This window comes from Suncus etruscus, chromosome 1 (genome assembly GCF_024139225.1).
Source record: "Suncus etruscus isolate mSunEtr1 chromosome 1, mSunEtr1.pri.cur, whole genome shotgun sequence".
Classification (NCBI taxonomy): Eukaryota; Metazoa; Chordata; class Mammalia; order Eulipotyphla; family Soricidae; genus Suncus; species Suncus etruscus.
In genome coordinates, this window is record NC_064848.1 from 206,480,690 (window position 1) to 206,505,377 (window position 24,688).

General features: G+C 56.1%; 1 protein-coding gene across 1 annotated transcript; it reads left to right on the forward strand.

The window, feature by feature from the left end:
* The first annotated feature begins 5,236 nt into the window (after positions 1-5,236).
* Positions 5,237-24,688, forward strand: C1QTNF1 (C1q and TNF related 1). The gene is made up of 8 exons (XM_049768645.1): positions 5,237-5,378; positions 5,505-5,611; positions 6,397-6,541; positions 8,788-8,916; positions 10,506-10,697; positions 22,432-22,588; positions 23,687-23,811; positions 24,136-24,688. The coding sequence occupies exons 1-8, from the start codon at positions 5,237-5,239 to the stop codon at positions 24,684-24,686; spliced, it is 1,548 nt and encodes a 515-aa protein (XP_049624602.1). The 3' UTR covers positions 24,687-24,688.

Here is a 24,688-nt window from a genome sequence, read left to right on the forward strand (position 1 = left end):
GGAGAGATAGCACAGCGGCGTTTGCCTTGCAAGCAGCCGATCCAGGACCAAAGGTGGTTGGTTCGAATCCCGGTGTCCCATATGGTCTCCCGTGCCTGCCAGGAGCTAATTCTGAGCAGACAGCCAGGAGTAACCCCTGAGCACCGCCGGGTGTGACCCCCCCAAAAAAAAAGAATAAGTCCTAAGTGTGACCCCCAAACATACTGGGGACATTGGGTGGCAGGAAATGGGCACTGGAGAAGGGTGTTGTACTTGGCTTTACTGAAGCTCAATCATGAATAACTTTGTAAGCATGTTGTTTAAATTAATCTTATTAAATTTTATTGATTGATTCATTGAATTATTGGTTTCTAGGCCACACCCAGTGGAGCTCAGGGGTCACTCCTAGCTCTGCACTCCGAAATTGCCTTTGGCAGGTTTGGGGACCAGATAGGATGCTGGTAATGAAACCCGTTCCCTCTCACATGCAAGGCAAATGCCCTACTGCTGTGCTATCTCTCCAGTCCTAAATAAATTAATTTTAAAAAGGGATTGGAACAATAGCACAGAAGGGAAGGCATTTGCCTTCTACATGGCTGACCCGGGTTTGATCTCCAGCATCCCATATGGTCCCCTGAGTACTGCCAGGGATGAGCCCTGAGGACAAAGCCTGGAGTAACCCCTAAGCACTGCTGGGTGTGGCCCTCAAATAAACAAACAACAACAACAAAAAAAAAAAAAACAAAGCTATTAGATGTATGTTGCAAGATGGGGGAAGGCAAGAAGCACTGGGGTATGTCCTCCCTGGCTGTGGAAGCAACAATGAAGAGAAAGAAGGGCAGAAACAGGCCAGCAAAAGTGGAGCAAATGAGTGTCTGGATCTTTCAGCAGGTCTTATCGGATTTTCCACTTTGCACTCTCACTGCCTGACAACCGAGAAATTGTGAACCTTCACTGATACACCTGCCTTCATGCTTCTCCTTCTGTGGGTGCCCGAAGCTCTCCATGCTGTTTGCAGGAAACACCCCCCAGATTCCTGCTCTCATGTGCACTCAAACTCTTGACCCTCAGATGTACTGTCCAGTGTCCATGTGTGTTTGGGGGCTCTGTCCTGCCAGCCATGTTGGTTCGATATCCTCTGCTCTGCTCTCTGCCTTCAGGTTTCCCTCATTCTACCAAAACTTCTAGTTTTCCAAGGACACCTCCCTTCTGTGACTACACCCCACCTTCTGCTCCCTTTTGAGATTTTGCATGGAATTTTTTTGAATCTGTGGATTGACTAGGAGAGAAACAAGATTTTGTCATGTGGCTTCTTTTTGTTTATTTTGTTTTGGGGCCACATCCAATGCTAAGGTGTGGTTCTGTGCTCAGGAATCTCTTCTGGCAGGTACAGGGAATCCTTTGGGATTCTGGGGATCGAACTCGAGTTGGCTGTAAGGCCTGCCCCGCTGTGCTATCCCTCCAGCCCCTGTGATGCTGCATTTTCTGGTTTTCCTTGGCTGGGGGGAGAAGAGAGGTGTTAGACTTGGCAGTGTTCAGGGATCAGTCCTGGCAGTGCTGGGGATCATCTGGGCTGCAGGGGTTGAACCCGCGCTTTGCTCATGACAAGTCCCCTGCCTACTGGATAATGTTTCAGGTCTTTCCTGTCTCACTGTTGGCTTTTGGGTCACACTGATCTGTGCTGAGAAGGCAGAAAGGGTTTTCCACTGTGGCAGCAGATGGCCCCAGCTCCTGTCTGCAGCTGGTGCTCCAGCCCTTCCAGGACACGCCCTGCTCGCCCGTTTCTCTGATAGTTTCCAAAGAATTATAGTTATTTTTTACTTTAAAAAAAAATAGGATCTTGGGGCCGGAAAGATAGCATGGAGGTAGGGCATTTGCCTTGCATGCAAAAAGACTGTTATTCGAATCCCTGGCATCCCATATGGTCCCCCCCCCCCCCCCGCCAAGCCTGCCAGGAGCGATTTCTGAACATAGAGCCAGGAGTAACCCCTGAGCGTTGCCAGGTATGACCCCAAAACAAACAACAACAACAACAACAACTAGAATCTTGGGGCTGTATGATAGCACAGTGGTATGGCATTTGTGTTGCATGCAGCTGACCCAGTAGGGACCCAGCTTGATTCCCAGCATCCCATATGGTCTCCCAGCCTGCCAGGGGTGATTTCTGAGTGCAGAGTCAGGAATAACTCCTGAGCACCTCTGGATATGGTCCAACAATCAATCAATAAATAAATCAATTTCTGTGTGCAGAGCCAGGAATGACCTCTGAGTGCTTCCAGGTGTGCCCCCCCCCCCAAAATAGAATCACTGGGGCAGGAGCAAGAGCACAGGGGGTAGGGCGCTTACCCTGTATGTGGCCAACCTGAGTTTGATCCCCAGCAGTCCATATGGTCCCCCGAACCTACCAGGAATGATTTCTAAGTGCAGAGCCGCCGGATGTGGCCCCAAAACAAAAACAACAAAAAAGGAATCACCATGAAAGACAGTCACAAAATTGTTCCTTATTGAGTTTCAATGTTGCAACATCCGCCTCTTCATCAGTGCCCATTTCCCGCCACCAATATTGTTCTGTTTCCTGCCCACAGACTGACTCTAAGGCAGATGTTGCGCTCTCTCTCTCCCTCCTTCTCTCCCTCTCCCTCTCCCTCTCTCTCTCCCTCCCCCCCTCCCCCCCCCCCCTCTCTCTCTCTCTCTCTCTCTCTCTCTCTCTCTCTCTCTCTCTCTCTCTCTCTCTCTCTCTCTCTCTCTCTCTCTCTCTCGTTTACAATACTTGTTTGCTGAGAGAGTATCATAAGAGTTGCAATTTTAACCCCAGGTGGATGTACCTGTTGTGCTTAAGAGACCTTCTTTTTGGTAAAACAAGAAAGTTTTGAGAGGCAGAGATGGCGTTTGTCTTGCATGTGGCTGACCTAGGTTTGATCCCAGCAACCTATAGGAGCCCCTGAATCTGCCAAGAGCGCAGAGCCAGGAGAAACCCTTGAGCATCACTAGGTGTGGCCCAAGCCCCCTACCCCCCCCCCCCCCCCCGGCCAAAAAAGAAAGTTTTTACTGTAACTTTTTTAGAAAGATGTGAGGGGAGAGAGAAAGGGAGAGCAGCTCATTGGAGAGAAAACTTGGGTTTCTCCAGGGCAGAAACGGGCAGTACAGAAACAGAGAGACAAGACAGGGGATATGGTGAGGGGGAAGGCATGGGCCAGTGGCAAGGCAGAGCAGTGTCTGGAGAGCAGGACAGAGCACTGGCCAGAGAGCAGGTTAGACCAAGGGCTGGAGAGCAGGGCAGAGAAAAAGCCGGTGTCTGTGTGTGCACCCAGGCTGCAAGACAAACATCCTCCTGCACTATCCTGCACCGGTCAGTTCTGGCTTATTCTTTTCCTTGGCATTTGCTGAAGTCCGCCAGGGGGCGCCCCCATTTTATTTTTGAGGTGAAACTGGGCTTGACCCACCCCCCCCCCACATACACACACCCAGCCAGCTTTGAGGAAGAAACATGAACCCCTGAAGAAGGAACTCGCCAACTGTGGAGATAGGATTCAAAACATATATTGATTTTAAAGCATAGCAATAATAGAATCTATATATGTAAAAGAATAGAGTTAGGTAAAAGCATGTTTAAAATATAGTTATAGGCCTAGCAATAATTTGTGATGCTTAATCCATTGCAATGCTTGTAATACTTAACTTGTAATGTTCAGCCAACAGAATGACAAAAGACAATCAAACCAATTAATCAAACCTTTGGCCAAATGAGCACCTTGTGTTAGCAATGTGGTAACGAAGTTACACAAAAATTCCCTTGGAAACACCCCCGAAATCCTGAGACGTATTCGGAGAAGGAAGCTAAATCGAACTCTTGGTTGGACATTGCCTCCCCACCTACCCTATAGCCCAAAGCCTAGCAACACTAGAAACAAACTCAAAAATCCCCAAATCCCCTTGGAAACCCCCCGGAACCCTGAGCCGTATTTGGAAGGAGAAACTCTTGATTGGACATTGCCTTGCCCCTACAGCCCAAAACCTATAAAAACCCTCTTGCTTTGCTGTTCGGGGCTCCGGTCCTCTGTCTCTTGACATGATCGCAGCCCTGGCTAGTCAGTCAAGAAACCTGCCCTTGCTAATTGCATTCTTGGAGTTGTCATGGTCTCTAATTGAGTACGGACCCTAACATATGGGGGCTCGTCTGGGATGGTCAGAAGCCCCTCACTAGAGACCCCGAAGTCTAAGAGGCGCAGGTTTATTTGAAAAGGTACCTGAAGGAGACCTAGGTCAGGGAAAGTTCTCCGAAGGAAAGGAGACCCCCACAGAGCTCCAAAGATCAGTGCAAGTCCTGGCTGGGCTTTCCAAATTGGGCGTGAGCCCTTGGGCGTACCCTAACAGCCAACTAGGAGGTAAGCCTTTAGAAATGGGAACACTGTGGCCTGGGGTCACAAGTGGCTCCTTGAAGTTTAGCTGGCACCTCTGTGACACAATCCCTTTTGGTTGGTTTCTTTCTTTTTTGTTTTGTTTTGTTTTGTTTTTGTTTGTTTGTTTTGGGGTCATACCCAGCTTGGCTCTGTGCTCAGAAATTGCCCCTGGAGGGCCGGAGAGATAGCATGGAGATAGGGCATTTGCCTTGCATGCAGAAAGACAGTGGTTTGAATCCCTGCATCCTATATAGTCCCCTGAGCCTGCCAGGAGCAATGTATGAGCGTAGAGCCAGGAGTAACCCCTGAGCGCTGCCGGGTGTGACCCAAACTCCCCCTGCCCAGCCAAAAAAAAAAAGAAAGAAAAAGAAAAGGAAATTATCCCTGGCAGGCTTGGGGGTCATATGGGATGCCCGGGATCAAAACACCGTTGGTCCTGGGTTGGCTGCGTGCAAGGCAAACGCCCTACCGCTGTGCTATTGCTCTGGCCCCAGGATGGTTGGTTTCTGAGCCCCACATGGGAATGCTCAGGGCTAACTCTGGCTCTGAGCTCAGGAGTTAGTGCAGAGATAAGGGACCCTGGGGACTGGAACCCGGGTTGTCCCAGACCAGGCCAACACCCTCCCCGCTGTGCTAATGCTCCAGCCTTTCTTGGTCCTTCAGGGTGTTTGTCCTTCCTGGCGTAAGGCCCCGAACTGCATCCTCAGAGCTGTGGGCCCTGCACCCCTCCTGCCCTAGCTGCCCCAACTCAGCACTGCTGCCCAGGAGTGACGGGCATGTGAGGGCTGGTGGCCAAGTTTCCATGTTCCCAGCTCCTTCTGAGAATCACCGCAGAGTTCGCACCCCAGCCCGGGGCCATGGACCTGCAGGCTGGTCACCCCATGCAGGTCTGCAAGGCCAGTTCCGGTCCATGCAGAGAAGGGTGCCTGGACCCCGACCTGGCAGTGGGGACAAGGGGTGGACCACTGACGTCTCTCCTTATCAGGACCCCGGACGCAGGTTGGCAGGGAGGCCACATCCGGCTTTGCCCAGCCGTGAGAAAAAGGAAGGAGCATGGCCGTGGCCAGGAGGAGGGAGGAGCAAGGAGGGATGTGGCCAGTCTGTGCTCTCCCTTTCCACACCCAGGGTTGCCCTCGTCTGAACCTGGAGCTGCCTGGAAAGATTTGGGAAACCTCAGGCTCTGGCAGAGACCCCAGCGGGAAGTCCGGGAGCTTCAAGTTGGGGAGCAGCAGGTTCCCAAGGGAGAGGCTGGGGGGGGGGCAGGCGGGCTGCTTTGTATTCTGGCTGTCCCGACCTCTGACCGTGCAGGGTGATGAAATCTCCCCCAGGCCCTGTGACTTGAGCCCCGACTGGTCACCGCCTTGTTGTTCTGGCCTGAGCTCCGACCAGGCCAGAAAGAAACTGCTGAGCAGGGACTAGTCTGCCCTGGCAGGACTGGGGGTGCTGTGGGGGGAGCCCGGAGCCTTTCTCTGTAACCTGTAGCTGCTCTCTTCCCCTTCCCCTTCTCTCCCCTCCACTCCCCTCCTTTCCCTAACCCTCCCCTGCCCTTACTCTTTCCTCCCCACAGTTCCCTACCCTCTTTCCTTTCCTTCTCTTTTTGATTTTCTTTTGTTTTTGTTTTTTGGTGGGCCACACCCAGTGGCGCTCAGGGGTTACTCTTAGCTCTGTATTCAGAAAGCACTCCTGGCAAGCTCGGGGACCATATGGGATGCTCAGGATTGAACCCGGGTCTATTCGGGAAGTCTGCGTGCAAAGCAAAAGTCCTAACTGCTGTGCTATCATTCCGGCCCTTCCTTCTCTTTTTGGGACACACCAGCGGGCTCAGGGCTGACTCCTGGCTTTGTGCTCAGGGGACCCTACGTAGTGTTGGGGATCCTACTGGGTCAGCCGTGTGCCACACAAGAGCAAGCAACCCCAAGTTGCCTCTTCAGCCATTGCCTGCACTTTAAGGCTGTTCTGGGGGGACACCAGAGCCAGGCACTGGTCAGCGGTGCCTGTGGCGGCTCTGTGGTCTCAGTGCTCTGGGCGGATCCTGGCCAAGGGCTTCCAGCTTGCTGTGGTCTGTGCTGCTGAGCCTACACCTCTGCTGCTTCCCTGCATCCCTGGAAGAACTCGGGAGACTCTGGTGCCTCTGCCCGCCCAGGGCTGGCAGCTTCCCGAGGGTGAGTAATCCCAGCCTGTGTGCACCAGTCCCTAGCCAGGGCTCAAGCCCAGAGGCTGGTGGGCGAAGGTAGAAATAACATGAACATTTTTTTTTTTTTGGTTTGTTTTTGCTTTTGGCCACACCCGTGGTGCTCTGGGGTCACTCCTGGCTCTGCACTCAGAAGTTACTCCTGGGACCATATGGGATAACAGAGATTGAATCTAGGCAGGCCAAAGTGCAAGGCAAACTTCCTACGCATTATGCTATCACTCTAGCCCCTGCAAGAGCATTTTGAAAAACTTTTTCTTGTCTTTTTATTTTATTTTATTTTTATGTTTGGGCCACATCAGTGACACTCAAGGGTTACTCCTGGCTATGCGCTCAGAAATCGCTCTTGACTTGGGGGACCATATGGGAACCTAGAGGATCAAAATTCGGTCTATGTCAGCCGCATGCAAGGCAAATAGCCTACCACTGTCCACTGCGCCACTTCTCTGGCCCCTCTTGTCTTTTTTTATTTATTTATTTATTTATTTATTTATTTATTTATTTTTTTGATTTTGGGTCATACCCGGCAGCACTCAGGGGTCATTCCTAGCTCTACACTCAGAAATTGCTCCTGGCAGGCTCGGGGGACCATATGGGATGCCGGGATTTGAACCACCGTCCTTCTGCATGCAAGGCAAACGCCTTAATTCCATGCTATCTCTTCGGCCTCCTTTAATTTTTTTTTTTTTTTGGCTTTTCGGGCCACACCCGCTTGTTGCTCAGGGGTTACTCCTGGCTAAGCGCTCAGAAATTGCCCCTGACTTGGGGGGCCGTATGGGACTCCAGGGGATTGAACCGAGGTCCTTCCTTGGCTAGCGCTTGCAAGGCAGACACCTTACTCTAGCGCCACCTCACCAGCCCCTAATTTTTATTTATTTATTTATTTATTTACTTGACCATACCCGGTGGTGCTCAGGGGTTCCTCCTGGCTTTGTGCTCAGAAATCACTCCTAACAGGCTCAGGGGACCATATGGAATGCCTGGATTCAAACTACTGCCTGTCCACGATCGGCTCGGCTGCATGCAAGGCAAATGACCTACAGCTGTGCTATTTCTGGAGCCCCTTAAAATTTATTTTTTATTATTTTGGTTGACACCCTTCGATGCTCAGAGATTACTCCTGGCTCTGCACTCAGGAATCACTCCTGGGGGTGCTCAAGGGGCTCAAACCTGGGTCAGTCACATGCCAGGCAAGCACTTTACCTACCCACTGTACTATTTGTCTTATTGTTTTGTTTGTTTTAGGGGCCACACCCAGCTATGCTCGGGGCTTACTCCTGGTTCTTTTTTTTTTTTTTTGGTTTTTGGGCCACATCCAGTGACGCTCAGGGGTTACTCCTGGCTATGTGCTCAGAAGTCGCTCCTGGCTTGGGGGACCATATGGGACGCCGTGGGATCGAACCACGGTCCGTCCTAGGCTAGCGCAGGCAAGGCAGGCACCTTACCTCTAGCGACACCGCCCGGCCCCTTACTCCTGGTTCTTTGTTCAGAAATTACCCAGGCCTGTGCTCTCTGGACCATAAGGGATGCTGGGGATTGAATCTGGATGGGCTGTGTACAAGGTCAGCGCCCTCCCTGAAGGACCTTCTCTGGTCCTTCACTGTTTCTTTCTATTTTTTTTATTTTATTTTATTTTTTTTTTTTTGGTTTTTGGGCCACACCCAGCGATGCTCAGGGGTTACTCCTGGCTGTCTGCTCAGAAAGAGCTCCTGGCAGGCACGGGGGACCATATGGGACACCAGGATTCGAACCAACCACCTTTAGTCCTGGATCGGCTGCTTGCAAGGCAAACGCTGCTGTGCTATCTCTCCGGGCCCCTTCACTGTTTCTTTTTCATTTTTTATTCTGGTCCTTCGCTGTACTATTTCTCCAGCCCCAACATTCCTCTCTTTAAGTCCACAGTCGTGGGGTCGAGGCCAGTGTTCAGCTCCTTACTCCAAATCCCCCCAAAGGGAGACTTTTGGGAATGATTTCCCTCTCAAATCCAGAACAAATGAGCAAAAGGTCTGGGGGGACTGTAAGAGGAGAGCTGGACTCATCCTCCAGGAGACAAGACAGGCCTGGGAGGCCATGCTGGGCTCTGACCCTGCCACTAAGGTTTGCAGGCACAACAGCTCCTGGGAAAACACTGCCCCTCAGGCCTGGCCCGGCCCTGTCTCCGGGACCAGCTTTCAGCCAGGGGCCTCTTTCCGCTCTGCTCTCTGCCAAAGTCTGCAGGATCTGGGCCTTGGGGCTCCTCAGCTTGTGAACGCTCGCACATTTGGGCCTTTCTGGGCACCCCTCTGCTGGGTTTGTCCTTCCATCCGCAGAAGAAGCCACAGAGCGGAGCCCTACGCCACGTAGCAGGTGGGAGAAACCATTGCCTACCAGGTCCTTCCCTCATTCTAGCTGCGTGGTGTCAGCCAGGATTGGCCAGGGATATGGTTCCAGTCTGGGCTGGCCGGGCAAGGCCTTAAATCTCATGCAGGGCACCGAGTTACCTTCATGCTCAGGGAGTCCCACCAAGGCAGAATTGCCCCTATCCCAGACACAAACCTCCACAGTGCCCTGGATGTGTCCCCCAATTCCCTTCACCCTTTTTTTTTTTTTTTGGTTTTTGGGCCACACCCTGTGGTGCTCAGGGGTTACTCCTGGCAGGCACGGGGGACCATATGGGACACCGGGATTCGAACCAACCACCTTTGGTCCTGGATCGGCTGCTTGCAAGGCAAATGCTGCTGTGCTATCTCTCTGGGCCCATCCCTTCACCCTTTTCTGTGGACGGGTCTGAGTAGGGACAGCTGAGGGGGGGTCTTTGTCACATGCTGAGTGGGCCCTGTTGCCAGGAAGCCTCTTCAAGCCACACTTGGGAACACGGAGAAGCAGATCTCAGGGTGTTGAGAAGCACTGGGGTACGGGGGTGGGGGATGCCCTACCGAGGTTAGACAAACCTTCTCCCCTATCTCTGAAGGGATGGGTGCAGAGCTCTGAGGACTAGTCCTGCCCCAGGCCTCCCTCTCTCCCAGCCCCACTATCTTGCCTCTCCCTGGCGGGACAGCTGTACCGGACTCAGCCCTGACCTCGCTGCCTGCAGACATCCGGGGAACACTGTGACAGGGAGCAGTGGGGGTCAGCCCACAAGGGTCCTGCTAGGACAGGGGGCCAGACACCGAGAGTGGGAGTCAGGGACACAGGAAACTCTCCAGCTGGGAGGGAGTAGCAGAGAAAACAAAGTTCTGTCCTCCTCATCCTTCCTCTTCTGCTGATAACGATAAAATTCCAGCACAATCAGGTTGCACCCCAAATCTGGAACAGAGCTGATGACCCCTGGCCCTGACGGGAGCAGCCCCTGGGAAGTGAGACGGGGACAGGGGGAGCTATAAGGGTGACCCAGGGCAGGGCGGGTGGAACTAGGGGAGAGGGAGTGACCCTACCAACCTTGACTCTGCCCCTGGGGACTGCCCCAATGAAACCCTTCCCAGATTCCTGGAGCGCTGGGGAAGCAGGACCCCACCAGCTATAGTCCCTTTCGGAAAATGGTGTAGCTTTGCACCGTTTTAGGGGTTCACAGAGCCCCCCCCCCAGATCTGCCTGTGGTGTCTGGAGCCCAATAGGAGCCAGTGGGGGTAAGGGGCACCGGTGGGCGAGCAGGAGGGTCCCCCAAACTGCAAGAGGCCAGTGCCAAGGATCCGGGGGTTTTCCAGCTCTGGTTATCAGGACACCCCACCCTCCACCCCTGGGAGGGATTGCACGTGCTTGGTGTCACCCCAGCCCCCGCCGGGCCCCCCCAGGACTGCGCCCAGCCCGGGGCCTGGGGCCTCTCCAGCTGCGCTCTGCTGGGCGCGCGCGCACGGGGCACACACACGGTTAATCCCGGCGCTGTTGCTTGGCCGGAGCTGGGCTCGGGCGGGCTCACATCTGGCGGCTCCCGGCCCGGCTCCTCCTCGACTTTCGAGAAACCGAGAGGCGCTTCCGCCTGGGCCGGGACCTCGGAGCCTGCCGGGAGGGTCGCACACCCGCGGGCACCCACCGGCCGCCGCCCCGCCGGCCCTTCCTTCCGCCCGGCCGAGGCCCCGACGCTGCGCTCCGAGATGCCCTAAGAGTCGCAGAGAGGCCCCGGGCAGCGCAGGCGCCCGCTCAGCTGCGAGGTGAGTGTGTGCACGGGCCCCCCCACATCCCAGAGCTGGTCTCTGCAGAATTGGGGTGCAGGGGGGGCTTCTGTTGGCCCTGGGGTCGCGAGGAGCCAGTGAGCAGGAGCCTCAGGGTGAAGGCGCTCAGGGGCGACCCTGTCTCTCCCGGCACGCACATCCCGGGCTCTGTGGACAGATGTGCTCGGGACTGCTGTGCCCTAGCCCTCTGCTTTCCTGTTGATGTGGCTCCGGTCCTCTCAGGAGCTGGTCTGGGGGTGGCAGCTTGAGTCTCCACGCCCCCAAACCTGGTGGGACCACAGCGAGTGGCACCTGGACCCCAGACTCCAGCTTTCCCAGCTGTCCAGCTCTTGGCCTGGGCCCAGCTGGAGTGGGGTGAGTGAGTGAGTGAGTGAGTGAGTGAGTGAGTGACTGAAGTTCCCTGGGGACACCTCAGCCTGGTAGAGGGTTCCGGGCACCAAGTCAGCCTCTGAGCTGCCGCGTGAACACCCAGAGCATGTGCCAGTCCTGTCTGTTCCCACGGCATCACCATGTGCACAGGTGTGACGCTGCTGGCCCTGGACACTCTCAATCATCCCAGACTGAGTTGGCACCAGGCCTGGTTAGCACAGAAAGTGCCTACACTGTGTCCGCAGAGGACACGCTGTCAGCCGAGCACATGCATTCACAGCCTGCACACACATGGTGTGAGCGAGTGCATGGATGTTGTCTTGAAGCATGTACTTCGTTGCGGTCCCCATCTGTGTGTGTGGGTGCCGGTAGAACTGCCCCTTCCTCTCGCTCTCTCTCCATCTCCTCTGTCCCTGGCCTCTCACGAGGAGGCGTTTGCCCACCACCGGCTGCATCCTCCCCTCCCCAGGTCTAAACATTGTAAATAGCCTGAGAACCAGAGTTTTCTCAGCCGCCCGGAGGGTCCAGGGTCCCCCAGGGCGGATGTGAGGTCCCCAGAGGCTGCTGGCTGCGGCTTTTTATAGGGCAGGAAGCTGCTCGCCAGTGCCAGACGGTTCAGACCAGCCCAGGGGTAGGAGCAGGGATGGGACGTGTCGTGGCCACAGGACGGGGATCCAGTGGCCTCTTCGACTCCCGCCTGGCTGGAGCAGAGCTGTGGGACCAGAACCAGCGGCAGCAGTGGCTGAGCTGTGTGTTTGAGTGTGTCTGTGTGTGGGTGTGTATGTGTGTGACTATATGTATGGTGTGTGTCTGTGTGTATATGAGTGTGTGGTTGTGTCTGTGTGCATGTGAGTAATTGTGTCTCTGTGCGCGTGAATATGTTTGTGTGTCTGTGTCTGTATGTGTGAGTGTGCTGTGTGTAACATCTTTGGGTCTCTCTGAGCATGTCTGTGTGTCCTCCATGAGCAAGTGCTGACCCTCAGCCATTCTCTGTCGCTGTTTCTCGCTCTAGGCTCAGCCTGCAATGCTCAGTTCTTCCTCCAGCTTTGTGCTTGGGGGGGTCACTTCTGGAGGACTCGCAGCCTAAATCCCCCCACCCCTGCTGAGCTCTGTTCCCTCATCTCCAACAAGCCTCCCAGCAGCCCACTCACCCTTGGATTGCTCCAGGGGGTCTCAGAGTCAGGATGGGAAGAACTGAGACTCCAGCCCACACTTGGCTGTGCCCGCCACCTGCTCCCCAAACTCTCTTCCCAGATGTGAAGGCACTGGACAGGAGGTGCAGTGAGGACCCTCACAGGACCCCAGTGTCCACACACACATCTCTTGTTCTGCAGAGAAAGGTATAGGTGAGGGGAACAGAAATTCATGTGTGGGGGCCTAAGCCCCTCTGCCAGCAGGTGGCCCCCCAATGTATGAGTAGCTCACCTGTCTGGGGTACCCTTCTCGTGACTTCTCCTCCTTCCTGGCACTCACTTTGTATCAGGGTGACTGGCTGAACCCCATTTCCGCATAACACGCTTCTGTTGCTTCTTCGGAATCTTCTTCCTGGGCCTTCTGCCCCCCATCAGATGACTCATAAACTAGCTATTCTGGCATTGAACTTCAACCAGAAAAACAAAGATGAAAAGAATTTCCAGATACCATCAGGGTGCTGAGGCTGTCCCTGGGGAAGAGTCCTCGAGGGCTGTGGGCTGGGGCCAGCTCTGCCTTGTCCTAGCTCTGGGCTTTGGGATGTTGAGATTCCAGGGCCCAAGAGAGGGTGCAGTAGGGATATGGTTCAGGATGGAGGGTCCAACCCTCCTGCACATACAAGCAAATCTGTGTGTTTCTTGTTTATTTTATTTTGTTTATGGGCTATACCTAGTGGTACTCAGGTATGAGTACTCTGGCTCTACCCTTAAGCAGTCAGCCCTGCTCCAGGGATCCTATGGGATGCCGGGGATCAAATCTGGGTTGGCTGCTTGCAAGGCAAACACCCTCCCATTGTGCTCTCACTCTGGCCCTGATTGTCCCTTAAAAATATTTTTTAGGGCCCGGAGAGATAGCACAGCGGCGTTTGCCTTGCAAGCAGCTGATCCAGGACCAAAGGTGGTTGGTTCGAATCCCAGTGTCCCATATGGTCCCCCGTGCCTGCCAGGAGCTATTTTCAGAGCAGACAGCCAGGAGTAACCCCTGAGCACCACCGGGTGTGGCCCAAAAACAAAAACAAAAACAGAATTTTTTCTTTTAGGGGCTGGAGCGGTGGCACAAGCGGTAGGGTGTTTGCCTTGTATGTGCTTACCTAGGACGGACCTCGGTTTGATCCCCTGGCTTCCCATATGGCCCTCCAAGCCAGGAGTGATTTCTGAGCACATAACCAGGAATAACCTCTGAGCATCTCCGGGTGTGGCCCAAAAACCAAAAATAAATAAATACGTAAATAAATAAATGAATACTTATTTTTAAGACCAGAGTGATAGCACAGTGGTAGGGCGTTTACCTTGCATGCGACTGACCCTGGAAGGACCTGGATTCAATTCCCTACATCCCATATGGTCCCTCGAGCCTGCCAGGGACAATTTCTGAGTGCAGAGCCAAGAGTAACCTCTGAGTGATACCGGGTGTGGCCCAAAAACAAAACAAAAAATTATTTTTTAAATTTTTTTTTTTGTGTTTTGTTTTGGGGTCACCAGGAAATGCTCAGGGGTTACTTCTGGCTCTGCACTTAGCAATCACTCGTGGCAATGTTTGGGGGACCATATGTGATGCCAGGAATGGAATCCCGGTTGGCCATGTCCAAGGCAAACACCCTCCCCGCTGTATGCACTCGCTCTGGCCAGACTGTGATTTCTTTCCTGTTTTGTCTGCTAGGAGCTGCCTTCTCTTCGGGAGAGACTGGTAGAGCCCCCTCAACACAATGGCAGCTGGGGCACCGGGGGGGGGGGGGGGAGGCGGGGGGGGGGGGCATTGTCCCAGCAACTGCCCAAGTGACTGCTTTTCGGGGCTCAGTGGTCTTTCTGGAGTGGCTCAGCTGGAGAGACTTGGGGTGTGCTCAGGGTCTACACCGGACCCTCTGAAGGGACAGGTTGGGCCTGCTCCCCGTGCCTGCCCTAGTCTGGCCTCTGAACCTGGTGGGGAGGAGTGTAGTGATGTGCAGAAGTGAGGTGCTTGAGGCCTGAGCTGTTTCCTCTTGCGGTGCTAGCCCAGGAGGTGCATAATGGCCCCTGTGAGGAGCAGATGAGTGGTCACTGGCCCTGCTCCCCAGAACACGCTGCCCCTCTTGCCCAGGCTTGCAGCAAGCCCAAAGCAGCAGGGCCTGGCCAGAGCAGCTACACCCCGACCCAGACCTGCCAGGGGTCCTGTGATCAGTTCCTCGGGGATTGTCCTTGAAGGCAGAGAGGAGTGAGTGGGCAGGAGGGAGGCAAGAGGAGAGGGAAGAGGGCAGGAGTGGGCAGGGCTCTGGGTGAGGAGGGGAAGTTGAGGCTGGTGCCCACAGCTCCAAATACCGTCAGGTCTTTGTTTGGGGCTGGCCCTGCCCGGAGGCTCAAGTGTCTGCCAGCCGCTTTGCTTGCCTCTGCCCACTTCTGCCCGCCTCTGCCCACAACTCTCCCAGGCCCCTGCCAGCAGCCAATCCACAAGTCAGCTCAGGCTGCCAGTAGGCTTGGTCCTCAGTGCAGACTACTGGAACCTCTCCCCCATCTGGGGTGTGTTTGAGAGATGGGCATCCGGTGGTTTGGGGTTGACCTTAGGGGTCCCATATCTTTTCTGGTAAATTTATGAGAACAAAGACCCAAAGCTCAGACTTGGACTCAGGAGACCTGAGAGTGGAGGCTAGGGCAGGGGGTGGGGGGACTGGGATTCCCACGAGATCCTCCCCACCTTCTTCTGACTCCCTGTTCTCAGTCTTCTGATGTCCTCAGCCCAACAGCACGCAGGGGCTTGGCATGCACAGGGCAACCTGTAGTGCTCCTGTATCCAAAATCAAATTGGCTGATTCTTTTCTCCACTCCCATAGGGCTGGGCTCACCTCAAAACACTCTGCCCAGTTGGGGTGCTGCTATCCCAGCCCCCCCCCCCCCCCCCCCCCCGCCAAGAGAGGCCTCTCTCCTCTCCAGCCCAGTGGGCCAGGCACATTCGTGGAGCCAAGGTGGGCCAGGCAAACAGCGGTTTTCCAATCCCCTGGGTTTCCTGGTCACAGCACGGAGGCCTTCGATGAAGGAGTCCACACAGACCCAGCAGTGGGAGTTCCGGAGCCCAGGGCTGACAATGAGGCATGACCTGGCTTGGGGACACCAGTGGTCTCTGAGGCTGGAGCTGATGGCTAGCACCCAGGGAGGCAGAGAGAGTCTGTAAAGTTCTGGCGTGTCACGCTGGAGACTGGAGACACACTTGCTTCCCACCTGTGCGGGGCATATGCCCTGGGACCTGGGCCTTAGTGTGGAAAGTGCCTGTGATCCACAGCGGGGAGCCCTTAGCAGGGGTTCAAGTGTCCCTCATGGGCAGGATGGAGCCTCTTCCCTTGGAATCTCCAGGCTCCCTGCTGACCCTTCCCCCATCCACCCACTCCCACATGACTGGGGGTCTCACTGCCCTCAAAGGGTGAAGGACAAAGAGGAGATAGGAGGTTGAGGAAAGATGCCTGGAGCCCCAATTTCTATCCCTGAGCCCTGTGTCCCTGTGTCCAACCTTCCAAGCAGGGGTCGGTTCCTGGAGTTGGGGAATCCAGTCACGCCCTCAGTCCCTTGGGTGGGGCGTCTTTGTCCTTCTAAGTGGAAAATAATGCGCACTTCATGGGAAAAAAATATGACGGGATAGAGACAAGAGCCAAAACAGCCCCAATTTGCCTCCCCCACCACCCCCAGGGGACGGATAGCTGTGACAGTGGGTGGCCCTGTGGGACGGGGGTGTCCTCACAAGCTCTGTGCCAGGCACCCATCAACTCCTCCCCAGTTCATGGCCCTCCTGTCCTGGCTGGCCACAGTCCCCAGGACGCCCTATTGACCCCTAGGACAGGAGTTGCAAGCCTGAACCCCCACCCGGAATGTCCCCAGGTCCTTCCCCAGCTCCGAGTGTTTGCTGAGAGCTCCTGGAGCCACTGTTCCTTCCACACATCCACACTGGGCCTGGCCGTGGCCACGTCTACCTCCTCCTGGCATAGCCAGTTGCGGCTTCAGTGCTGGAGGGAACCCTGCCCACCCCCTCAGGCCCCTGCTCGTGACCCCGCCCACCCTACCGAGGGACTCCCTCCCCCTCCTGCCCCAGCCTGGCTTTTTCTGTTTTTTAGTTTGTTTTGGAACCACACCCAGTGGTGCTCAGGGCTTACACCAGGCTCTGAGCTCAGGGACCATTGTCAAGGCTCCTTTTGCCTGCCCGAGAAATTTCCCCATGATCCCGCCAGTCGGTCTATACAACAGGTGTTCGACCACAATTTCTGATCATAAATCTTTTTGCGTAGGGGCTACACCCGGCCCTGCTCAAGACTGACTCCTGGCTCTGTGCTCAGGAATCTTTGCAGAGCTTAAGGGAACCTATGGAATGTTGGTGATGGAACCCTGGTCAGCCACATGCAAGGCAAATGTCCTCCTTGCTCTGGCTTCAGCCCCGATAAGAAATTTTTCTCTAAATCACATTTATTGACTTTGTGAGACCCAGAGGGAACTGTGTCTTTGATTCTCAGCCAGAGTATGTCCTAAAGGTCCCCCTGGCCCTGTTGGATGTGGCTCTGGGGGTCCCCAACAACTCAAGATTTGAGAAGCACTCTCCTGCTTAGGTTCTTAAGAATTTTTTGGGGGGCCCGGAGAGATAGCACAGCGGCGTTTGCCTTGCAAGCAGCCGATCCAGGACCAAAGGTGGTTGGTTCGAATCCCGGTGTCCCATAGGGTCCCCCGTGCCTGCCAGGAGCTATTTCTGAGCAGACAGCCAGGAGTAACCCCTGAGCAATGCCGGGTGTGACCCAAAAACCAAAAAAAAAAAAAAAAAGAATTTTTTTGTTTGTTTGTTTGTTTTTGGGTCATCCCCAGCAGCACTCCTGGCTCTATGCTTAGAAATCGCTCCTGGTAGGCTTGGGGGACCATATGGGATGCCAGGATTTGAACCACTATCCTTCTGCATGCAAGGCAAACGCTCTACCTCCATGCTATCTTTCCGGCCCCTTAAGAATTTCTTTATTTTATTTTATCTTTTTGTTTTTGGCCACACCCGGCGCTTAGCGGTCACTCCTGGCTCTGCACTCAGAAATTGCTCCTGGCAGGCTTGGGGGACAATATGGGATGCAGGAATCAAACCGGGTCTGTCCCAGGTTGGCAGCGTGCAAGGCAAACATCCTACTGCTGTGCTATCACTCCGGCCCCCTAGGTTGTTAAGAATTTCTGGGAGTGGCCCTGAGTCTCCCCCTGAAAAAAGGATCCATACCCCAGCTATGTCCTGGGACCCCCATTCTGAACCCCCAACTATATCCCAGGACCCCGAGTTCCTACCACCAGCACAATGTGGGAACTTTTGCTGTGCCTCTCTGTAACCCTACAAACTGTATTTTCAAGTCCAAGTGAATGAGTCTGAATCAGGGTTGCACAAGGAATAATCCAGACCAGGCTGAGGGGAAACACATGTGGTCTGGCAGTCTTCTACCTAGTTTGGAGCAGGGCTCAGGGATTACTCCTGGTTCTACACTCAGAAATCGCTCCTGGGGGGCCGGTGAGGTGGCACTAGAGGTAAGGTGTCTGCCTTGCAAGCGCTAGCCAAGGAAGGACCGCGGTTCGATCCCCCGGCGTCCCATATGGTCCCCCCAAGCCAGGGGCAATTTCTGAGTGCTTAGCCAGGAGTAACCCCTGAGCATCAAATAGGTGTGGCTGAAAAAAACAAAAACCAAAAACAAACAAACAAAAAAAACGCTCCTGGTAGGCTCGGGGGACCATATGGGATACTGGGATTCAAACCACTGTCCATCTGCCTGCAAGGCAAATACCTTACCTCCATGCTAACTCTCCAGCCCCAAGAACTCCCATTTTTATTGAGTACAGGGACCACCCTGGGTGGGGCAGTAAACCCCCCAGGTTTACAAGTAAGACAATCTCTGTTTGGGGGTAAATCCAAGTTATAAGCAAACATACAGAGAAAACAGGGATGATCTTTGTTTGGGGTAAAATAAGGTGTAACCCAACACCTCTGGGGCAGTGTCCCCCAAACACACTGATACCCCTTTGCTTCCTTGGAACTGACCTTCCTTGTGACATGTCCCCTGGGCCATGGTTACTGTCACAGAGCCTGGAACTGGGCTGGGCACAAAATGGGGCCAGAGCTTGGCTGAGGGGTGCCAGCAGGTCCACAGGCCCAGGACCACTGTCCTCCGGGCTTTCTGGTGTGAACCTCACCGAAATCCCTGACACATGTGCAGCTGGGGGTCGGGACGGGACCGCGGCCAGCACTAGGGGTGCGGTGGCAGGAGAAATGACTCTGAATTAGACTCTCACAGGGTGGGGCTCATTCTGTCCCAAGGCAGCTCCCCGCCAAGGTGCCCGGAGTTGTGCCCAGGTGCAGACCCGAGAGAACCTAAGAGATTCTTAGGACCTCGATCTCCAGGTCCAACCAGGGGACCCTGGGCTGGACCCCAGAGCTTCTGTGCACCCTGAGCTGTGGGGGTGGCCGGACCCTAGTGGGGCCACTGCTTCAGGACCGGGCCTGGGGCCAGCCCACCTGCAGCGCTGGGCTTTGAGGCCGCTGCCCACCCCTCCCGGCCTCCCGGGCCCTGGCGAGGTGATGTGAGGACAGGCCGGGTCAAGGCGAGCTTTGTTCCTCCCGGACGCTAGACAGGACGGGATGGAACCGCAGCTGGAGGCCAGTCTGCTGCCTGCCTGCTGGGTCTGGGCTTGGGATGGGAGAGGTATGGAGAGGGAGCAGCACTTTTCCTTCCAGCCCCCCTGGCCCAGGACCCACCCTCTCCCCAACCCCCCCAGGACCTTGGCAAAATCAATGGACAGCAGCTTCCAGCAGGAAGGACCAGAGTAGACACAGCCTGACACAGGAGCCTTCACCCTGGCCTCTGGCCCCTCAATAGGGGGTGCCCCTACCCCCTGCCCTGTCACTGCACATTTCAGGGAGAGTTCAAAACCCACCAGGGTGGCCCTATTAGAGACGGGAAAGTTTGTGAATCGAGACTCAGTGTCCAGACCTGTCAGTCACAGCAGTCCCCGGGCCACCTCCGGTGTGGGCATGACTTCTGGGGGTCACGGCCCTCCTAGAAAATTCCCAGGTACTCCTTGAGGCTCCCCAGATCTGGCCCTGGGAGGCCACAGGAAAATCCTATGGGTGAATCGCCCAGACCAAGAGGTGTCCCTGCGATTGAAGGGACCTGGAAAGGAGGGTCAGAGCAGCTGCTGGGAGCAGGAGGCTGTGCAGGGCTGGAGCAAAATTCCTTCTGAACCTCAGAGCCCTGGGGGGGGGGGGGGAGGCGGACGAATCCCCACAGGGAGCACTGTAGGGTGAGGCCCGTGCCTGGAACAGGCAGGTGGAATCTTCCTTCAGGCTGGGCCTGCTGCTTCCTGGAAAGCGGCTAGGATGCAGCAGGGACTGGGTGGTGCCCAGTGGGCTGTGGCCCCAGGCAGTCAGAAGGAGCCGGATAGTACCTCTCCATCCTCCCGTGGCCTGCTGAGTTCTCCCGCTATGGGCCCAGTCACTCCACAGGGTGCACCAACTGATGTTGGGGTCTCTTGTCACCAACTTTACATGGAATAAACACCGGGGTGAGTGGCCAGCACCTCCCGGCTGGGTCCTGGGTACACCCCACCTCCCACTGTACCCCAACATCTGCCATGAACTGCTGCAGCTGGGCCTGCAGCTGCCTCCCCAGTTCCCAGGAAGTACTCTGCTCTGTAGTTAGATCTCTGCAAGGCACATGCGCAAAGCCGTGTCCCCTGTCCCTGTTCTAGGAGCGCAGGAGCACCACCTTCACGGGTCCCCACAGTCCCGTCCCCTGCAGGGGAGGCGGAGGGCGGAGGGAGGAGGCATTTCTAAAATGCTTTTGTCCATCCAGCATTGCTGCGCTGGGTGGGGCCGCCAGTGGGACACAAACATATGTCCCAGCTGGGAGCTTCAGCACAGCATGGCCCATGGGCCAGGAGCACGTAGGACTGGGCTGGGCGCACACAAAACCCGATTTAAACAATTTATTCGTTGGTTTTTGGGCCACATCCGCTGGTGCTCAGGTTTCCTCCTGGCTCAGAAATCACTCCTGGTAGTGCTTGGGGGACTCTATGGGATGCCGGGGATTAAACCTGGGTTGGCCACATGCAAGGCAAACGCCTTCCCCGCTGTGCGCTCTCTCTCTCTCTCTCTCTCTCTCTCTCTCTCTCTCTCTCTCTCTCTCTCTCTCTCTCTCTCTCTCTCTCTCTCTCTCGCCCCTGAATCCCGATTCTAAACAGGAAAATATGCATGAGGACGAGTCCTCTATAGAGGACCCACCCTGCAGCCCCTGCCACTTCCGTTCTGCTGGCCTGAGGCCTCCAATGTCCCCCTCCTGAAAATGGGGTGTTCTCCCGTCCTTGCCAGATGCTGAGCCTCAGTTTCACTTTTATTCATTTCACTCACTGAACCCCAAGGCTCCTGGAGCTGCTGTGGCACCCCTGGCTGAGAGTCCATGATTGGGACTCACTGGGGTTCAACAGTCTTCCAAGGCCCCATTCTGGGGCTGAACCCCACCCTTTGTGGGGGCTGGGCTTGCTGGAAAGGGTGTGGGGCCTCGTTGAGTCACATGTTGGGCCTGTCTTTTGTCTTTGCAGTTGCGAGCGATGCTCCAGATGTGGTTTTTTCGTGGCTTCACATAGGAGGCTCTGAGTTGAATCCCAGAAAAGTTAAATCTTTGTTCATGCCCCCCACTGTGCCACAACATCATGCCCCTAAATGTTTGCTCCTTGTACCCTACCTCTTCTGACTGAGCTACAGAAACTCCCCTTCTTGGAGCTCTGAGGAGACTTTCATATTTTGGGGAGCAGACCCCAATTCTCAGCTGGGGGAACACATGGCAAGGTCTGGGGCACATCTTTGTTTGCTTGTTTTTGTCTTGGGGTCACACCCAGCAGTCCTCAGGGTTACTCCTGGTAATTTCTGCACTCAGAAATCGCTGCTGGCAGGCTCAGGGGACCATATGGGATGCCGGGGATGGAACCCGGGTCTGTCCTGGGTCAGGTGCGTGCACGGCAAACACCCTGCTGCTGTGCTATCACTCCAGCCCACGGGGAGTACATTTGATGGTGACCTGTGAGGTGTGTTTGGTGGCAAGGTCCTGCCTGGGGCTGCATCCAGTTTTCCTCCAAACTCATGTGACAAGGAAAGCAGAAGGGACGGTGTGTCGAGAAGGGAAACTCCCTTAGGCCATGAAGACTCCAGAACTTTCCAGGACAGAAGGGCCAGTTCTTCAGTTGCCAGAAGAAACAAGGGGGTCCAGAAACGGGGAGGATGGAACCAGAGAGCTTGACGAGCCAGTCTTGGGCAGCTGGTGGGCCAGGCCACTGTGGGGCTCCTGGCTGTGTGTAGGGCCCTGGTTACTGTGGACTGGGAGGGGACCCCAGAGATCAGACAAGACTGTCCCTCTCTGCAGCATCTTCGAGATGCAAAACAAAATTCCGAAGCCCGGGAGAGGATGGGCCTTTGAGGAGGCTGGGGTGTGTGTGCGTACGTGTGTAGCTGGGGGCTTTGATGGGTTCTGATCCCCACCCCCATGGCCCCTCATTGCCTGTCCCCCCCCACCGGCCAGCAGTTCTGCCAGGCCTGACACCAAGTGCTCAGCTACCCCCCTTGTGCATGGACAGGAGACACCCCAATATACATGCCATGAATAACTGCCTGGGTCCAATTGATTTCCCCTGCCCCCCCTTCCCGCACTCAGCAGCGTCTTGAAAGACTTCCCTCTCCCTACGTGCTGTTTTGGGGGGCACCCAAAGGCTCAGGATTTCATAATAGAGTCCTGAGTTTGATTCTGAGCACACTATGCCCCCCCCCCCAAAACGGGGGTTCATGCAAGCCTCTCAGTGAGTGGAGTGGGGGAGTCTGTGCTCAGGCTCAAGCCTGACCTGGGTGGTACCTGCGAACTCTGTTGAAGTGACTGGGCAGGAGGTGGGCAGGGGTGGAAGCTAGAGCCGGGGACACGGCTAGGCCCCAGTTCCCAAAGCGAGGTGCGGCACTCACTTCCAGATCCTGAGAAGGCAGACTCGTGGGTGAGCCCTCAAAGGGAACCTTGAGATCATCTCTTCCCAGGACTATCTGGGGGTGGAGCAATAGCACAGCAGGGAAAGCATTTGCCTTGCATTCAACTGGAGGATAATGGGAAGGACTATGTGGCCCCCTTCCAACGGTCTCCTGGCGCCCCCTGCAGGGAAGATGTGCCCCCGAGGACTGGCACTTGCCCTGGCCAGCTGCCTACTGCTGGGCCTCACCTGTGACTCGGTGCCCGACCGTGTGCCACGTGAGCACCCAGACCCACCGGAGAAGCCAGAGGGAACCACAGAGCCTTTGCTGGACCACACAGTGCGGTAAGGGCTGCGCACCTGGGGTAGTTGGTCAGGGGGTGCAGAGTGTCCACGGGGGGACAGGACGATCGAGTGCATGCACGTCTTGAGGGCAGTGGGGTGCGACCTTCCTGGGACCACAGATGCCTTAACTGGGACTGGGGTCTGTCCCTGCTCTCATATGGGCTTTGCAAAGTGTGGGTCTGCGTGAGGTCTGCAGTCACATACCCACACCTTGGGCACAGGAGCAGCCGAGCCCATCCTGCTGCTATGCCAGCCTGGCTCTGCCTTCTGAGCACCTGTGTCTGGGCTTAGGGAGGACGCAGGGCTGAGAGCAGATGCCCTTGGCCCTTACCCTCTTTTTGTTTTGTTTTGTTTGTGAGGGAGCCGGTAGTGCTCAGGGGTTACTCCTGGTTCTGCACTCAGAAATCGCTCCTGGGAAGCACGGGGAATCTTATGGGATGCCCTGGATCGAACCTGTGTCTGTCCTGGACCAGCTGCGTACAAGGCAAACACCCTACCGTTGTGCTACCACTCCAGCCCCTCTTACAGTCCTGTTAAGTGGTGCATGGGGAAGGAGACATGACTCAGTGATACCTGGCCCTTTCCGGGAGTCTTCTGAATGGCCAGATGGCTGTCAGTGAGGGGGAATTGGGGTTGCTGATGGGGCACTTTGTAGAAACACTTGGAGCTGGAGCTGGGAGCGACCTAAGGTGGGTGCATGAGGGATGTGGTGCAAAGCGGCTCTGAGCCCGGATCACACAGCACTGAGCCACAAGATGGCGGCACGGAGCAGTCACCAACCCAGGGTCCTGGCTGAGGCTCCTCTGAGCATCCCAGCTGCTCCTCCCAGCTCAGAGCAGAGCCGGTGACTATCCGATGGGCCCTCCCAGAGCCTCTCCCGCGGGGACAGTCCCGCTGCCACACCTGTGGCCCCTCTCGCAGCCCCCAGCCCCACCACAGCCCCTCAGTGGCCTCTCACACAGGGGGCCTTCTGGAAACTTCCTTAAGGACCCCAGACAGACCCCACCCCACTCCAGCCAGGCCAGGTTTCCAAGGCAGGTCAGGCACCCCAGCAGGAGGGGTCCGGCTTCACTGGGGTGTCTCTGATCCATCCCCCAGGGCGGAGGAAAGTCACGGAAAATACAGCCCCAGGCAGGATGAGGAGACCCCCGCCCGTCAATGCTTCCGCTGCTGTGATCCCAGCCCCCCGGTGCACCCCCAGATCAACATCACGATCCTGAAAGGTGAGATACAGGGGCATCTCGGGGAGGGGGGCTGCTGTGTCCGGCTGAGGGATCGATGGGGGAGAGTGAGGGGTCCCCAACACCGAAAGAAAGAGGGAGAGGGGAGTCTGGGTGTGCAGGTTTTCTGTTTGGGGGCCACACCCGGCGGTGTCGAGGATGGAACCTGGGTCGCCCTCGTGCAAGGCCAGAGCCCCCCCCCCCACCGTGCTATGGGTCCTAAGGGGTCCCTCCTGGCTCTGCACCCGGGAATCAGGCCTGGCAGCGCTCGGGGACCCTAGGGACGCATCCCGAGGACGGAACCCTCCTGTCCCCCCCCCCCCGCAGGCGAGAAGGGCGATCGCGGCGACCGCGGCCTGCAGGGCAAGGCGGGCAAGGCGGGCTCGGCGGGCGGCCGGGGCCACGCGGGCCCCAAGGGGCAGAAGGGCTCGGCGGGGGCCCCGGGCGACCGCTGCAAGGCGCTGTACGCCGCCTTCTCGGTGGGCCGCAGGAAGCCCCTGCACAGCGCCGCCTACTACCAGCCGCTCATCTTCGACACGGCCTTCGTGAACCTGTACGAGCACTTCAACATGTTCAGCGGCCGCTTCTGCTGCTACGTGCCGGGCGTCTACTTCTTCAGCCTCAACGTGCACACGTGGAACCAGAAGGAGACCTACCTGCACGTCATGCGCAACGAGGCGGCGGCGGCCATCCTGTACGCGCAGGCCGGCGAGCGCAGCATCATGCAGAGCCAGAGCCTGCTGCTCGAGCTGCGCGAGCGCGACGAGGTGTGGGTGCGCCAGTTCCGCGGCGAGCGCGACAACGCCGTCTTCGGCGACGAGTTCGACACCTACGTCACCTTCAGCGGCTACCTGGTCAAGCCCGCGCTGGAGCCCTAGCC